An 18,552-nucleotide genomic window follows, 5' to 3' on the forward strand; every position below is an offset into this window, starting at 1 on the left:
GTTTGGTGGACACCCAAGTCCGATACTAATAATCCCTTATAAAACGATTGGTACATAACTTGGAGGAATCTTCCATTGCGGAGCTACTGCGCATGTGCCGAAAGTCACTAAATTTTTTTCTGCAAATTTCTTGACTTTCGGGGCATGAGCAGCGGCTCCTCAACGGAAGATTCCTCCAACTGCATATGCGCCCGAAAATGCCAATCACTACTGGAATGAGACAAGATGGCTGCTGTGAACTTTACTGGACAGGACCTGCAAGGAGGGGTAAATAGAAAGTTAGGGGCATTTGCCCAGGGTGCCAGGTAGGCCAGGGGGGAGGAGGGACAGGGGCGCTCCACCAATGAGGCGAGTTGAGACACTCGCCTCAGGCGGCAGCGCCCCCCTGGTTGCCAGGGGCGGCAAAAATGCCGCTCCTGGTAACTAAGAGCCGAATTTCCGGTTTTCAAACCGGAAATTCGGCTCTTCTAGTGCAGAGAGCGCTATCGCGCTCTCTGCACGTATCGTCGCGGACCGCCCCTGCCCTCTCCGGCGCTATAAAGGTTAGTGCCGGGAGGAGGGAAGGGGGCGGCGAAAGAAGGCCGCCTCAGGCGGCATTATACCAAGAATCGCCCCTGAGGAGGGAGAGGGGCATATTTAGGGTAGGGGGGATGCAAATTAGGGGGTTGAATTCTCCTTTAGTCCCGGAATAGCTGCTCAGAGATTGGATAAGCTTGGAGAGTGACATTTGAACTTCACGCAGCCTATCCAATCCCTGCGCTGCTAGATAGGAACTTAAACTTCTTGCAAAAAAAACGAGCAGCAGCAGCTCAGTATGGCAGTCAAGTAGGGACAGTGTGTGACATGGGGAAATGGGAAATGAATGCAACATGCGGGGGAGACTACAGAAAGGCAGGAATGTAAAGTAAGAGGGGTGCTCAGAGGAGGATAGAAAGAAATGCTAGGAATTATATAATAGAAAAAGATCAGACCTGCCGCTTTTCCTTAGAAACCTTCTTACACACCATGGTGATACTTTATGATGACCCAGATCGCGCATCATCTGCCGATTCCGTGATTCGTAAATTACGCCAGGGGAAACGGGATGCGGAGGTGTATTTCACTGAATTCCGCCGATGGGCAGTAGAAACTGGGTGGAACGACATTACTCTTCGTAGCCAGTTCCGGATAGGGCTCACAGATTCTGTCAAAGACAGTCTAGTTAATTATCCATTATCTTCTAACTTGGATGACCTCATGTCTCTTGCTATCCAAGTAGATAGAAGACAGAGGGAGAGAAGGGGTGAGAAGGGTACTTCCTTTCATTCTGGGGGTTACTTTCTTTCCAAATATTGTTACCAATGTCAAACCTCTTAATCCCTCTGTGCCTTTGCCTCAGGCGAACCCATGCAACTGGGCATATCCCATCTTACTCCTGAGGAAAAGGCTCGCAGGCGATCTTTCGGTCTATGCATTTATTGTGGGGAAAAAGGTAATTTTTCAAATCAATGTCCTAAGAGGCCGGGAAACTTCCAAGCCTAAATGGAGAAGGGGAGCTCCATTCGGGTAAAGAAGTTTCCTCTCCCCATTTTTCCTCTAGGATTATGTTACCAGTTATGTTAACCTGGTCTACAGGCTCTGTTAAGGTTTCCGCTTTTGTGGATTCTGGGACGGAGAGGAATTTTTGGATGCTGCCTTCGCAGTAAAGTTTAATATTCCTTCAACCTCTCTAAATCCTCCTATGAGAATCTTAGCGGTTGGGATCAGGTTTGGCAACCAAGAAGACTGCGGTCTCTATGTGTTCGAACAACTTGCACTGTGAGGAATTAGCCTTTTTTATTATTTAGGGTGCTTCCTCTCCTCTGATATTAGGGTTACCTTGGCTACAAACACATAACCCACATATCGACTGGGTAACTGGGAAGGTTTCACAATGGGGTTTAAAATGTGAGGGTGCCGAATTTACTGATGTTTTTTCCAAGAAAGCCGCAGAGACCTTACCCCCACATAGGCAGTATGACTGCCCAATTGACCTCATCCCTGGGTCCTCTCCCCCTCAAGGAAGAACTCATCCTCTCTCATTGCCTGAAGCCCAGGCAATGAGAGAATATATCAGTGAAAACCTTGAAACAGGTTTTATCAGATCCTCTAGTTCCCCTGCCGGTGCTGGATTCTTTTTTGTCAGTTAAGAAAGATGGTGGTCTTCACCCTTGTGTAGACTACAGGGGTCCTATGATTTCCGAAATATTTGACCAGGTTAAAAATGCCAAAATTTATTCCAAGCTTGATCTTAGAGGTGCTTATAACCTCATCCGTATCAGGGAAAGGGATGAGTGGAAGACGGCCTTTAACACCAGGGACGGCCACTACGAATATATAGTAACGCCGTTTGGTCTTTGTAACACCCCCTCAGTGTTTCAGGAATTTGTCAATGACATCTTCCGGGACCTGCTGGGGCTATTCGTAGTGGTCTATCTAGACGATATCCTGATCTTTTCTTCCAATTTGAGTGATCACTGTAAACACGTGCAGGAGGTGTTACTCGGGTTGAGGAAAAATAATCTCTATGCCAAACTAGAGAAGTGCACCTTTGAGGTTTCGTCTGTCCAATTTTTGGGGTTTAACATCTCTAGTAAGGGTCTGGAAATTGATCCTGGGAAAGTTAAAGTGGTACTAGACTGGGCCCAGCCTCTTTCTTTGCGGGCAACCCAAAGATTCTTAGGGTTCGCCAACTATTACCTCCAATTTATTAAAAACTTTTCCTTGATCGTGGCCCCTATTACTGATTTAACAAAAAAAGGTGAAGATCCGAGTATGCTATTCAAGCCTTCAAAATCCTCAAGGAGGAGTTTGTGTCTGCCCCCATTCTTCGTCTGACACCACGCTTCCATTCATGGTTGAGGTTGATGCCTCAGAGGTTGGGGTGGGGGCAGTCCTTTCTCAAAGGCATCCAACAACCAACAAGGTATATACCCTTGTGCCTTTTTTTCAAAAAAATGTTCGCCTGCTGAGGCTAATTATGATATCGGGAATAGAGAATTGTTGGCTGTTAAGTGGGCCTTTGAGGAATGGCGACATCTGTTGGAGGGGCCAAAGCATTTGATAACGGTTTTCACTGACCATAAAAATTTGTTATATATTGAGTCTGCCAAGCGGCTGAATCCCAGGCAGGCCAGATGGGCTTTATTTTTCACCTGGTTTAATTTTTCCTTTACCTACAGGCGTGGCTCCAAAAACACCAAGGCAGATGCACTCTCTAGAAGTTTTGAATCCAACTCATCTGATTCTAGTGAGTGCATTCCTATCATTCCTGGTGAGTTAATTGTGGCAGCTCTGGGATCAGATCTTGCCACCCTATTATCCTCAGTCCAGTCTTCTGCCCCTGTAGAAAATCCCCCGGGAGATTATTTGTTCCCAAGAATTTGAGGGAACAGGTGTTGGGCGAAGCCCATAATTCCAAAATGGCAGGACATCCTGGCATCACTAAAACGGTGTCCCTCTTGTCTCACAATGTATGGTGGCCTTCCTTTAAGCAGGATGTCAAAAGATTTGTTGATTCTTGCCCTGTTTGAAAAAGATAAAAATCCTCCAGGAATCTGTCGCAGGGATTATTAAGGCCACTACCTATCCCTGACAGACCCTGGTCCCATCTTTCAATGGATTTCATTGTTGATCTTCCCCCTTCTCAAGGGTGATTTGGGTGGTGGTGGATAGGTTCAGCAAAATGAGCCACTTCATTTCCCTTCCACACATCCCTTCTGCCAAAACTTTAGCTGAGTTATTAATTTCTAATATTTTTAAGTTACATGGTTTTCCGGTCAATATTGTTTCCGATAGAGGGGTACAGTTTGTTTTGAAATTTTGGCGAGCATTCTGCTCTCTGGTGGGGATTGAGTTGTCTTTTTCCACCGCATATCACCCTCAAACCAATGGTCAAACTGAAAGGGTTAACCAGTCCATTGAACAATTTTTGAGGTGTTATGTGTCTGATAACCAGTCTTCATGGGCTGAACTATTACCCTGGGCAGAATTTGCTTACAATAATGCAAATCATTCTTCAACTGGTGAATATCCATTTTTTATTGTTAATGGTTTACATCCCAAAGCATTTTCTTTTTCTGGTTCTTTGTCTCCTGTACCCTCTGTCAATTCTTCAAACAGTTTGCTAAAATTTGGTCTGGGGTGCACGATTCTCTTTCTGCAGCTACAGCTGTTCAGAAAAAAGCAGCCGATAGGTCTAGTAGAGATGCACACAAATATCAGGCAGGAGACTCTGTATGGTTGGCGACAAAAAACATTAAGCTTAAGGTCCCTTCTCTCAAGCTGGGGCCCAGGTTAATCGGTCAATATCCCATCATTGAAATAATCAACCCTTCGTCTGTTCGTCTCAAACTACCTGACAATTTCAAACTCTCTAACTCTTTTCATGTTTCTCTTTTAAAACCAGTTTCACAAGTCCGTCAATTATCTGTTCCTCCCCCAGTGTTGGTTGAAGGTCAGTCTGAGTTTGAAGTCCAAGAGCTCCTCGATTCTCGCCTCATGCAAGGTAAACTTCAGTACTTGGATAAATGGAAGGGCTACGGTCCTGAGGAGAACTCTTGGATTCCTGTTGGTGACATAAGGGCTGACCGTCTCAGGAAACAGTTCCACTTAAAGTTTCCTGAGAGACCTGTAGTGATCTTACCTGGTGATCTAGTGGGGGGACGGCAGGGAAGCCTGCCGCCCTCTCACTAGGGCGCGCACAGCGTGCTGATAACTCATTTAAAGGCGCAGGTGCGCTGGCGTGATGATGTCAGCGCGCAAGGGTGCAAAATTCAAAAAGTATAAATAGCCTAATAGGGCTTCCAGGCCTTGCCCGTTATAGGAGTTTGTTCCTGGTGCTATTTGAGCTTTTGCTAATCTGTTTGAACCTGTTTTGATCCCTGTTGTGACACCTGCCTGGCTTTTGATTATTCTGACCTCTGGATCCTGACCCTTGCCTGAATACCGACTACCTCTTCTGCTTAACCCCTCTGATTGATTTCCTGGTTTGACCCTTGCCTGACTGACTACATTTATTCTCTGCCTGCCCCGACCTGGCCTGATTTGCCTAACGTCTTGTACCACAACCTCCTGCCCAAAGACTCTACCTACAGTTGTGCCCCTTCGCTTGTTTAGAGCCTCCCGAGGCCAAAGGCGTCTGCTACAGGCAGAAGCACGAGCCGAGACCATGGTGCTTGGCATTGGTTCTAGATTCAGGGTGCCAACATAGGGGGGTTGAAAGTAATGGTTGTTAGCAAAAAAGTGCTTTATTTATATACAGTGAAAGTTCAAATTCCCTGAATTTAATTTGTCCCACATTTTACAATTTTTTTCCTGGTTTTACATAATGTTTTCCCAGCTTTATTTAAACATTCTGTCCCCCTTATGCAGCCATGTACCATTCACTTATTGCTTTAAAGGAGAACCAAACCATTTATATTAAAATCTCCTACTCCTCTTCCCTACATAGACTCCCAGCCAGCCTAGGCGTTAACCTTGGTAAATGCCCCTAACTCTTTACTTACCCCTCGTTGCAGATTCAGTGCATCAGAGTTCACTGGTGCCATCTTCTTCCCTTCAGTCTTCTTCACGACATAAGCACCATATCGGCTCATGCACATTTGGAGCAATCTTCCAGTTTTTGGCAGCTGCGCATGCGCCGAAAGTGTCGGAAATTACCGATATGCCAGAAGAAGACCCGGAGATTACAGAAGAGAAGAAGATGGCACCCGTGAACTCCGATGAATCTGTAACGAGAGGTAAGTAAAGAGTTAGGGGCATTTACCCAGGGGTAACACCTAGGCTGGGGGGAGCAGGGAGGGAGTCTATATAGGGTAGGGAGGTAAGGGATTTTAATATAAAGGGTTTGGTTCTCCTTTAAAGGAGAATTCAACCCCCTAATTTGCATCCCCTTCCCCCCTACCCTAAATAGGCCCCCCTCCCTTAACCTCGGCAGCTACTGTGCATGCTCCAAATGTCAAGAAATTTCCGGGGGTTTTTCTGCAAATTTCGTGACTTTCGGTGCATGCGCAGTAGCTCTGCAACGGAGATTCCTCCAACTGTGCATGCGCCCAAAAATGCCGATCACTACTGGAAGAAGACTGAAGGAGACAAGATGGCTGCTGTGAACTCCACTGGACAGGACCTGCAAGGAGGGGTAAATAGAAAGTTAGGGGCATTTGCCCAGGGTACCAGGTAGGCCAGGGGGGTGGAGGGAGGGGGGCCTATTTAGGGTAGGGGGGAAGGTGGGGTGCAAATTAGTGGGTTGAATTCTGCTTTAAGGTGTGCATGTAACTGACAGAGATTTCTTGCACATGCCCCCCACTATATGTATCCAGCTATAACTACAACTCTAGAGGGAATAACATTGTACAAACCACTAGCTAGTAATTATGTTAAGAAAGTAGAAAAGACCAAGTGCTGTCCTGGCAAACAAAGAGATTGCGTCACTAATAGAATGCCAATGCTATACACGTGCAACAGTCACTACTTTATATTTTTATAGAAAACCTGTTGTTAGGTTTGTGCGGAAACCAAAATATGGGTACAAGTAATTTGTGTAATATGTTTTCTTCCTTGCCCCCCCTTGGAAATTTTTCTGCGGACGCCCATGCCAGTAACCCCCATTTGAAAGCTGTAAATAGTCAAAAGAAGATGGCAAATAATTCAAAAACTATAAAAAAAATTAGAGCCAATTGAAAAGATGGTTAAAATTAGCCATTCAATCATATACTTAAAGTTAACGTAAAGGTGAGCCACCCCTTTATCACCCCTTTATCTAGAGAAATCATAATCTAAATCCTGTCCCTAATCACTTAAGATTGGTGTCTGCCTTTTGTAAAACTACTGATAAACAGCTAATAATACATAACTTTTTTTGCATGATATTCTGACTCTAAGTGGGTTATTTACTAAAATCCAAAAATGTCTCCTTATTTTAGTAACGCGACTTCAACCAAACTTCCATACACATTTTTACCTTATTTAACAATAAATTAACTAAAAAAAAACGGAAAACGACTCGATAAAATCTGGAAAAAATCCGATTTGACACCCAAAACGTCAACTTTTTTTTCTACATGTCCTCAGCAGGTTTGATATGGAGTACTTTTTTATTCTGACTTTTAACAGCCTCAGGGTTTAATACATCTCTAAATATCTGAGGTTTTCTTTCCCCTTTCCTGCTTTAAAACTCCGACCAGAAACAAACAGACTTTAGTAAATAACGCCCTAAGAATTCCTTCCATGATATTTAGACAGCAGTACTTTACAATGCATCCAGGTATTATGACACTTATGTGCTAACCTGTAAGTTGCTTTTGGATATCTGGGTTAGAGGTCCTTTTCAAAAGTGAGACAGCCTCTCGTGTGCCCCCATTCTGACTTGTTTCAAGTTTATTGGCAGCATTTTTGAAAACTAAATTTCTTAGAGCTCCTGCTGCAGCTTGCTGCACATTTTCATTGGGGCTCTGGAGAAGGCTGATTAGCTTAGATATTCCATTGCTCTGGTAAACCTGAAAAACAGTTAGGTAGTAGTACAGAAAACTTATTTTGGTAACATTATCATGCGAAACAGGGCAGCCATAAGGCAATATAGTAAAACTTTAGGAAGTCCAATTCAAAAGCAATAAATAGTCAGTGTGATACGTGTGGTCCTGGGGCCCTGAGAACATATTTAAAACAAACAGCAAAAAATTTACATAATGGATTCAGAACAAAATATGGTTAAATGACAAGTTCAGAAGGTCCTAGACAGATACCCAAAAATTCTCTGTGCTATCTGCTCCTGATTATAGGTCTCATTTATGGTTACAAGTGGGCAACTTGCACTTTCCCCACACAGTAAGTTGTGGTTAAAACCATTTTCATTAAAGGTATTTGTGTCAAAATGTGTTCTTCGCACTTCCAAATAGTTGCACTCGGAACCCTCAGTCCTTCCTGTCTTCCATTATGAAACAGGCAATGTTAAACCTATTAACACAGGGGAACTCTGGAGCGACCACCACCTCCTGACCAGGCAAGGTTCCCTCAGTGCCTTGCATCAGTAGGCACAACACTGCCACTGTTGTTACATAATCCATTATATTAGCAGTTAACAAAAACTTAAATGGCTCTGAAACAGAAAAACTTATTTAATGTAAATTGCAAAAGTGCTTAGAAAAGCATTATTTGTTTTTTTAAGGACTGGAGCTCAAAACTGCAATGCATAATCAAGATGATGCCTAAGCATGGACCTATAAAGAGAAAAAAACATGTTTTCACCCCTTAATTTAATGCCCTTTTAAATGCAAGACTTTATTGTTTAAGTAGCCAATGAATGACTAGAATTGCATGTTTTGCTATCCACAAAAATCTCTTCTACATTAAGGATACCCCAAATATACTACCTTTTAGTGTATAACTTGCAATTATGTAAACCAAAGTGCACCTTGTACTTATCACATTGAACCTCATATGCTAGTTTGTTGCCCAGTTTTTTATTTTAGTCAAAGCACTCTGCAAAGTGGCAGCATCATGCATGGAACTTAGTTTTGCTTAATTTAGTATCATCAGTAAAAATAAAGACAGCAATTTCCATGCCCACTTAAAAGCCATTACTAAACAAGTTAAAAAGTAAAGAGCCAAGAACACTGGTTCAATTAGAAAATGTTGCAATTACAACCACTCTTATCAGCCAGTTTTCTATCCAAGTACAAATATGTTCCAGAACAAAATATAATTACAATCACTAGGTCATGTTCTCTTGCTCACTAAAGGCAAGTAAATTAGTCTGACAAGATCTATTACACAAAAAAGCCATACTACCACAAACTCATTGGTAGTGGTGGGTGAATAAATTCTACAGGCATGGATTTGAGACAAATTTCCGCGCTCGTCACCAGCGAATGTTTTCGCAAAACTGTGACGAAAATTCTGCAGCATCAAAAAAATTTGAATTTTTGTTTTAAATTGTCGTGCGTATAAAATTGTTGCGCATCAAGATTATTTGGACGCCCATTGCCTTTAATGCATTTGACAAAATAGTTGTTTAATTAATCTGGGATGAATACCATCCAGTCCCCTCTTTGTTTACCTTGTGCTAGTAATCTATGTATCAGTATTATCAGAACTGGATCTATTAAAAATGAAGCCTTCATTAGCTGTTTAATCAATTGTGTAGACTGACGAAAAATAACAGTTTGGAATCTCTGCTTTTTTCCTACAATGTGTGAAATATGCCACTTACAAAACGTCAGCTATAAGTCTTCTAAAAGTCATTCAGTTCTAATTTGTCCTTATTGACACAGGTGCAAATTTCTAAGTAAACAATGCTTACTCTCTTCTGAACTATATTTATTTTTCCTAAGGTTCCTCCCATTTGTCCCTCACATATAAATATTATATTTTCAAGGTTTGAATAATTTACCAAATTCTTGCAGTTCTCATCCTGATAACATGCATGCTGTATGTAATTGGCTCCCGATGTCTGGGATTTGTCATCGAGGCATCCCAAGAGTTCCACTGCTCGGTCCAAGGTCATAACCCCTGAGTCAAATTCATCTTGTGCATCCATCCTGAGATAACAAAATAAATGGGTTATTTTTCGTGTCTCTATGTTGCAAATAACATATATACATAATACATATACAAACACACTGTACATATATATAATACATAATACATATATTAGCATTTGAAAATAACAACATAAGCAGGCATTTATAAAATAGCAACATATTCAGCAGCATTGTACAATAGAAGGTTGTATACTTCAAACACAGAAATTACACACAAATACTGACCAATACACTAGGCAAAAAGTACCCTGCTTGCTAGAGCTTTCAATCTATAATATTGTTAGGCATGATGTAACTATTCTATACAGTGTAAGAAAGTGTTGTGTTATGCTCACCACTGAAAACCAGGGCCGGAACTAGGGGTAGGCAGAAGAGGCACCCCAACTTTTAGGTTCCTTTTATAGACCTGCCCCGCCGATGATGTCACAAAAGAGGTGGGACAAGCAGGTGTGCGTCTATAAAAAAGGAAGCCGGAAGCTGGAAGCCGGCAGTGCAAGGTGGGCGGGTAGGAGAGCAAGAAGAAGAGCTCAACCGGCAACCATTTATTTGAGGTTCCACTAATTTATAGTGCATTTCAATGGGTGCTGTCGCCTAATTTTACATAATATGTTTTGCTGGCTTTTACATAAAAATTTGCACCTGATGTTCCCAAAATGGTTGTTTGTCCTGTGAATGTTGTTATTAGTAAAATTTAGAAACAACTAAGATGCATGTTTTGCCATGGTTCTGTCTGTAAAGGTTAAAGTCCAATTATTCTGCATCTCATGACAAATAACTATTGTTTTTTGTTATGCATTGGCATGGAGGACTTGCACATGCTGTCCCATAGTGTAACATTTATGCTGCAATGCTTAAAGGAGACATATAGTGTGAAAACCACTTTCAGAGGTGTGCTTTAAAAAGTAGTGTTTCGAGTTTATTTATTTAAAATGTTAGCAAAAACTCTACTGGCCCTGCCCATCTGTTCCACTTCCTGCTGGCTGAATTCCCTGAATGTGCAGGCGAGCCGACAGCACTCAGCACTGTACTGTAGAATAGGAACCAAGCAGCAGCTAGGCTGACCTGATAGGGATGACGATTGGGACTTTTTTTTGGCACTTTGCACATTGCGTTAGTAAATGGCCCCCATGCTGTTGCTTGGGCCTAGAATCAATGGCTTCGTAGCCACTGGTCAAGTTCAGAAAAAATGGCCATTGTCGACATTTGTTTAAAATAAACTTATGGAGTAAAGCTTTTTTGAAAACAAATATAGAAAAAATTTCAAACAAAAGATGCGAGAAAAGATAAATTCTAAATATTTCTATAAAGTTAACGATAATATTACATTTCCAAATACACATTCCTTTGTGTATGCCCACCAACACCCCCCACAATAAATATCTTACTTGGACGGTATATTTATGGTTCCATAATTGTCTTGTTCTGGAAAATGGAAGTTTTGTAAGTTTGCATCATTCCTTTGTGTATTGGTGTAATAACAATGTTGTTGTTGATGCTGCTGCTGTTGTTGCTGATGCTGCACAGTTGAAAATGAAGATGGAGTTCCGGCTGGTGTCATGGGGGCTCGTTTCTTCTGCTGAGTGCTATGGTAGCTGTAAAAGCTGGCACTGTGAGCTCTTCCAGAACGTTGTTGCTGGTGGTTTTGGTTCTGCGTTTGATTATACTGATTCTGGCGTCTTAGTGTAGATCTTACATCAGGTCCTGTCAGGTCTGGCTCACTTCGGCTATTTTTAAGGGTCTGCTTGTAGTCAAAATCACTGCCTGGACTAAGAGGTGACCCATAGGACATATGGCGGTGATGACCCCAGTTGTCAGCTTGACTATAACAACTAAATCTTTGTTGGTCTTTCTTCAGCGTTCCATTGTACTGAAAATGCAAAATTCAAAAACAAACTACATTTCTGGGTATATATATATATATATATATATATATATATATATATATATATATATATATACATTTTTATATATATATATATATATATATATATATATATATATATATATATATATATACACACACACACACACACACACATATATATATATATATAGCATGTGTGTGTATATATGTATCTTTAATATAGAAATGTACATAGAAAATGGAAATCATATTTTAAAATAATTTATTATTGCTTAAAATGGCCTTTATGGGAGATGGCCTTGCCAAAATGTATAGATAATTTATCTATACATATGGTTGGAGAACAGGAGTAAGATAAAACAGAAAGCAGTAATTATGGTGAAAGGTAGAGCTCAAAAGATAAATGCAAGAAGGAGAGGGGGAAGTGTATGGGAAAAAGTTAAAAGAAAAAGCGAAATTGTGGAAGAGAATAGAATGAAATATGTAAGGAAGGGAGAAAGCAACAAGTGATACAAAATTGGGGCCCAAGAGAAGAAGAAATATACTTGTGCCCCATATTGCACCAGTTAATTGTGTTTTACCTGATGTCCTGTTGAGTTTGCACTCTGATACTTGGAATAGTGATTAGCATTGCTGCTGAGATTCATGTTGTTATAATCTGCCATTGTATCATACATTGAACCTGAAATGAAAAAAAAAAATGAAGTATCTCAAACATCTCAGTAACATCAAGCACTGCAGTTATTACTGAAATCCAGGGTAAAGGGTAAGGAGACTGGTGATCATAGTATGACAAATCAATGTCAATCAATCAATTCAACCACAATGAAAACATTCTATAGAAACAAATATGAAATATACACAACCAGACCAACAATAGGTTGTTCAGCATCTGCCTACTTAAAAATTCCATTACATGAACTACAAGCCTTATTCAAACACTGCAACTCTAAAGCACTAAGCAGTTATAGAGCTCTGGTACATTATACTATTTTCAATTATGCTTCCCAGTTTGTATATATGTGATAGTGCACAGTGTTTGCTACACTTTCACTTTTTGGTGGGTCCTGCATCAATTACATTGGGGCAACCCCACATTTTGGAAAAAAAAATGCTGTAGACAGAATACTGCTCTTTGAGTAACTCCCTCCATGCAGAATGTATTGGCTCATCAGAATGGATAACCAAATAGCAATAGTTTCTTTACATAGGATGCAAGATTTAAAGAACCTTTTAGGATGCTATGATGTTGCATCGGTGATCCATCTTACTTTGCAGGTATGGGCTCCAGTAATTTCTTTACCTTTTTTACATTATTTTCAGCTGAGACAGCACCTTATTTGAGTTTTCTGATATATTTCATATACAGAGTAACATCTAACGCATTTCCTGTTTTGAACTTTGATCTAGACTGTGTCACTGTTTGAAAAATGTATCACCCTGTTTTGATTTCATTACCGTATATTAGCAATATAAAATGGTGCTAATATCTTAAAAATGGGTAAAATTGATTAATGTAAACTGTGCGTAGAAGAGGTTCTTAGCAATTTTACATACATTTTTTTCACAGGATTACATTCCTTTAAGTTACTTGGCCCTTAAAATGATCAATTATAATTGATAAAGACAATCTGCTTTGCAAACAAAAGGACTAATTAGAAATGCAGTTCACAGAGCATGTGGTTAAATGTTTTTATGAAATGTAGTTGGCCTTATACACGCTTCTTGGCCACTTGTGCCTACCAAACAGAGATTTTTTCAGCCTGCTTTGGTTAATTGTGTGCAAAATGCTAAGTACCAAGATGACTGGAAGCAAGGGAGCCCTGACTTGACTACTAGGGGGCAGATTTACAAAATTCGAGTGAAGAATTCGAATGTAAAAAACTTCGAATTTCGAAGTATTTTTTGGGCACTTCGACCATCGAATTGGTTAAATTCGTTCGAATTCGAACGATTCGAAGTAAAAATCGTTCGACTATTCGACCATTCGATAATCGAAGTACTGTCTCTTTAAAAAATACTTCGACCACCTATTTCGGTAGATAAAACCTACCGAAGTCAATGTTAGCCTATGGGGAAGGTCCCCATAGGCTTGCCTGTGATTTTTTGATCGAAGGATTTTCCTTCGATCGTTGGATTAAAATCCTTCGAATCGTTCGATTCGAAGGATTTAATCGTTCGATCGAACGAAAAATCCTTCGATCGATCGATCGAAGGATTTGCGCAAAATCGTTCGACTTCGATATTCGAAGTCGAACGATTTTAGTTCCCAGTCGAATATCGAGGGTTAATTAACCCTCGATATTCGACTCTTGATAAATCGGCCCCCAGGTGTTACTTCTAGGATTTACGTTGTGCGTGTTGTGTCTACACATACAAGTTACTTTTATTATACTGGAATTCTGGAGAAAAAAAAAGCAATGATGGTACAAACATAACAAATTGCATGTGTTTTTCTTAACACCTCTCAGTTGCTGAGTTATACAATATAAACAAATTGCACATCAGTCAATGAAACCAGCAGCAACGATTGTATTCACAGAATGCAAATTATATAATGCTTGCTTTTTAATGGTGAAAGGAAGTAGAAGCCCCACACATGGGGCTAGGGAGTTTACCCCATTTATTCTGCCATTGTACTCTGGGACATTGTCATATATCTTGGATAGAAGAAGGGGGTGTCAGTATCAATTGTTAAATGCACATTGAACCTTTAATTATACATATTACTATGTTATATTGGATATATATATATATATATATATATATATATATATATATATATATATATATATATATATATATATATATAAATATTAGCATTAATCTCCAAACAGGGGAGGGGCTGTAGTGCTTATGCAATCCACTGATCAGGATTATGGGGATATATGCCTTTTTTCTCAGATTATATATGTTTCCATTTCATATGAAACCTTTTTGTGCTATTTGTTTACTAGTACTAATTTATAGACTTTTTTTCTTGCTTTCCTATCAAATACTATCAGCACATCAGCTTTATAACCCAGCTTTTATAAATTGGAGTCCCTATATTTTGACTCTATACTTGTCTATACTGTATATGTTATATATAGTACATAATAGATGCAGCTAAAAAGGACATTGGAAATGTACCATTCCCATTTAGTATCAACTACAGTTCAGTGCCTATTGTTAAACACAGGGCTCCACACTGCCTGTCATGGGGCCACACTGTGCATGCTTTGAAATGCTAGGGGGCACACACTCTGTCTGTGATGAGATGCTGGGGGACCACATGCTCTGTCTGTCATGAAATGCTTTGTGATGCATACTACGTCTGCCATAAAATGCTTTGGTCATGAAATGTTGGGGGCCAATCTGTGGCTGTTGTGAAATTCTGGGGGCTGCACCACACTGAGGGGCAACACGGTGCCTTAGTGTATGCTAATGTAGGGATGTGTAAAATAGCCACCCCTAGTATTTTGTGCAGGCAGTCCCTCAATGTTATGGACACCTAAATGGGTCCTAAAATACAGTTGGGAGGGGTACTGTTTGCTCTTTTCTGCTCTAAGCTAGGCTCCTGCTACTTCTAACAGTGACCAGCAGATGGCACTGTGCTGGGATATAAAAGGCTCTGAAGCCATGCTTTCAGTCGTCCATCTTGTGCTGGCTCTGACCTGAACAGGCAGGCAGAGCTCTGTGGAACCTAGACAGGTCAGATCTAGTAAGAATAGGCTACTCACCATTATAGGTTACTCTAGGAGTAACAGACAGGTTATATAGCTGAGCAGCTCAAGGCTCCGACGAGGAGAGTCAGAGGGATTAAGATCCCGGGTACTAATAGCCCAGAAGTAGGGACTAAGTAGATAGGATCAGGGTAGATAGATTCCCCTCAGGTTCCACTTAGGGAAAAGGCTGAAAGCTGGGTGTACCTTTATTGCTGCTGAGCACGTCCTTTTGCCTGTGGGGACTATTACTGACCATATGGTGCTGTGAGTATTGCCTATTTTGCATTCATTAATGGGCTTTACTGCAAATATAGATAACAAAACAGTATTTTGAATTGTCATTGTCTTTTACAAATTGGTGAAATTCTGAGAAACTAAAACCTGATTTAAAGTTGAACTTCCTCTTTAAGATCAATGGAATTAAATAAAAATCAAAACAAACAAAATGGCATTTTCCTTTTTTGCCAACCCTGTGTTTTCTCAGTGTAGAAATCAGCCGTCAAGATACCAGTGTGTGCATGAACAATGCCATAGGGGGCAGCCCAAACAGAAAAAATCATTTAAGAAGAAATCAGGTAAAGAAGGGTTCATTTAATATTGAGTTCCTAGTGATGACCCTTTTTGTATGACATTTAAATGGATAAGAAAAAAAATTTCAACATTACACACATAACGGAATGTAATTAAAAATTGTAAGCATTTTTAAAATGTTTAGCGCCGCTCACATTGTAAAATCATTCGCTGGTGAATATTACATTGCTCAGCAAAGGTTAGTGTTACCTCCTGCTCTGGAGTTTTGTTAAATATTTTGTGGCAAAATACGCTTTGCAATTGTGAAATTTTAATACACACACTGCGAATGTTTGTAAAAACCATTTGAACACAAGCTTTGCGAGGAAGACATTGATATCTGTAATCGGTAAAAAAAAGAAAACAAACATGGTCGCTAACATTTGCAATGGTTTTTGCAAACATTTTTTGTGCTAACAAAACTGATAACATTCCCTAGAGAATATTTACAAAATGTAAGGCAGGGTGCAAAGTGGTTTTACAGACCACCATATCTTTTGCCAGTTTTCCCCTTACCTCAAAGTGAGCCACCACAGATTGGCCCACAAAACCTTAACTTGCACCCGACCCTAGGTCGTGAAATTTTGCCATTGTAGGACCTGTGCCCAACTCTCTATGCTACTTACTGTATGTGCGCACCTCTGGTGAAAATATTCAGGAGCAGATGAAGAGTGATCTTCCCCAGTGTGACCCTCACCCAACCCTAACCTACAATTGCTGGCCAAATCAGTAGTTCACAAGTTAAGAAGCAGTAGCTGCATTCAGCAAAGAGTGCAAGGAGCAGGCTGTGCCAAAATACCCTGCCACAAGTGATCTGTGGCACTAAGGGGAGAGATTTTGTGCCAGTGGATTTCACGACTGACCACTTATGAATACAAGGAATATTTTTAGTTTTCATAAAAAAGAATTTGATTAAAATGTAATCTTTTGTATGTATGTATCATTTGTAGTATGCATCATTGTAGTAGTATGTGCTGGCTACTGTATTATACAATTTCAACCCAAACTGCAATATCGATTTGCTATTATGGTGAAAATACAATTTTAATTATTTGGTTAAAATGAAGCCTATGGTAGATCCTGTAATTTTCTTTTTTTAGATAATGGGTTTCCAGATAACAAATCCCATACCTGTACCAAATATACAAATTCTGTTTGAAAATTTGTTGAATGTATTTCCTTTCATTGGTAGTAAGATGATAACTACAGCATATTGTACAGTACTTTGAGACTTAAGTAAAATCATTTTTTAACATCTGGATAACAGGGTTTGCAGATAACGGATCCAATACCTGTATTACTTTTCACTTAAGAATCTTATGGTCTTATTTTTAATAAGGTGACTCAAGACTGATGGAAAACTCTTACAGTACAAGTTTACAACCATTGATACTAGGAAAAAAAAATTAAAGGGTTGCTAAGGATTATATTATTACATTTTAAAATGTACAACTTCTTCTAATGGCACATGTATTTTTCTTTCCTGTCATTTTTACATTCAGTAGGCTTTAGTTATTACATGGCTATTTATATAGTGTCAACATATTTCGCAGCACTTTACAGATATTATGCACATTCACATTTGTTAACTTACCTCTGTAACCTGAATTTGAGGTTGAACTCCTGGACTTATGCCTTTTAACAGTCATCATGACTTGTTCCTTAACGCGCTGATCCTTAGACACTCCACCGCGCAGACATTTGTCTGAAGGAACAGCCAGAGAGGACTCATTTGGCCACAGAAAGACATCTGATGCAAGTGCTGTTTTCAAGGGTGACGGTGAAGCCAGCATTGTGGAAAGGTTATCTTTGTGAGTTTATGAAAAAAGAGTTATATATTTCCAGTAAATTCTCTGAATAAACAATAATACTGGAAAAATAAGTATGTGTTGTTCCACTTTGCAATGTACGTCCCTACTCCTCTTCTCATACTGTTCACAAGTGTGGAGATACTACAGGTTAAGGAAGGCGTCTTTCAGACACACCTCAGTGCTGACTAAAACCAAGCAAGACACACCTTAGCTGGAGATTGTTCACCTTTCCATTGCCAGTGCACTAAAACCAAAAATGATATATGCTGTCAGTCAAGATTCTTATTAAAACTGAATGGATAAATTTTTTGGAGTTTAGCCAAGATATAAATGGAGATGTTACAGTAACAAAAGTAAGATTCTTATATCATTCTTGTGAAATATCCTCACAGGTATAACGTGGAATCTATCTGCAGATAATTGTGATTATGCAACAAGTGTTAACATGTTATTATTTGAAACATATTGCTTGGCTCCCTTTTAAGATTCACGCTCACAGACACATGTATGAGTAGTCGTTTTGACATTCACACAGACACACAGGCATAATCACACACCCATCAAACACATTATAAAACATAATCCTTCTTTTTCCAGTTTTCCTGGGTATTAAAGCAACATAGAATTTATCAGGAAATGAACATCGGAAAACTTTTCAAGGACTACATGAATAAGATGCAGTAGGAAAGACTTCTAAAGCATATAGACAACTTGGTTGTCTATATGCTGGCTTCACCGTATCATAGTTATTCATTTCACTGCAAGATGTACAGCAGATTACCATGACCATATACGCTGTGAATGACAGAATTAAAATGTATGGTGATGCAGCAGACAAAATATTTTGTATGCATATTTTCCCAGGCCTACACAGTACTCTGTGCTCACAGTTTTTAAAATATATTATAAACTTTTAAATATTTTTTTCAAGCCTACAAGAAACACTGACCATGATGCCAGAATACTAAAATGGGTAACAGAAATTGTTCTTCCTCTTTTTGTATTAAAATATTTTAAAGCACCGTGGTCATATCTATTTCCTT

General features: G+C 39.8%; 1 protein-coding gene across 4 annotated transcripts in view; it reads right to left on the bottom strand.

Moving 5' to 3' along the window:
* Positions 1-17,654, bottom strand: part of pkp1.S (plakophilin 1 S homeolog) — a 41,450-nt gene extending 23,796 nt beyond the window's left edge. For 3 of the 4 annotated variants that reach the window (XM_041583799.1, XM_041583797.1, XM_041583798.1), the window contains exons 1-5: positions 17,293-17,654; positions 12,003-12,103; positions 10,943-11,424; positions 9,407-9,554; positions 7,307-7,514 (exon numbers count right to left, since the gene is read on the bottom strand). In XM_041583799.1, the coding sequence (XP_041439733.1) occupies positions 7,307-7,514; positions 9,407-9,554; positions 10,943-11,424; positions 12,003-12,103; positions 17,293-17,491 (1,138 nt within the window). In that variant the 5' untranslated portion in view covers positions 17,492-17,654. The remainder of the gene's footprint in view (positions 1-7,306; positions 7,515-9,406; positions 9,555-10,942; positions 11,425-12,002; positions 12,104-17,292) is intronic. The other variant, XM_018249246.2, reaches the window with a different exon arrangement.
* Positions 17,655-18,552: the final 898 nt, after the last annotated feature.

The sequence above is a fragment of the Xenopus laevis genome, chromosome 2S, assembly GCF_017654675.1.
Source record: "Xenopus laevis strain J_2021 chromosome 2S, Xenopus_laevis_v10.1, whole genome shotgun sequence".
Lineage (NCBI taxonomy): Eukaryota > Metazoa > Chordata > Amphibia > Anura > Pipidae > Xenopus > Xenopus laevis.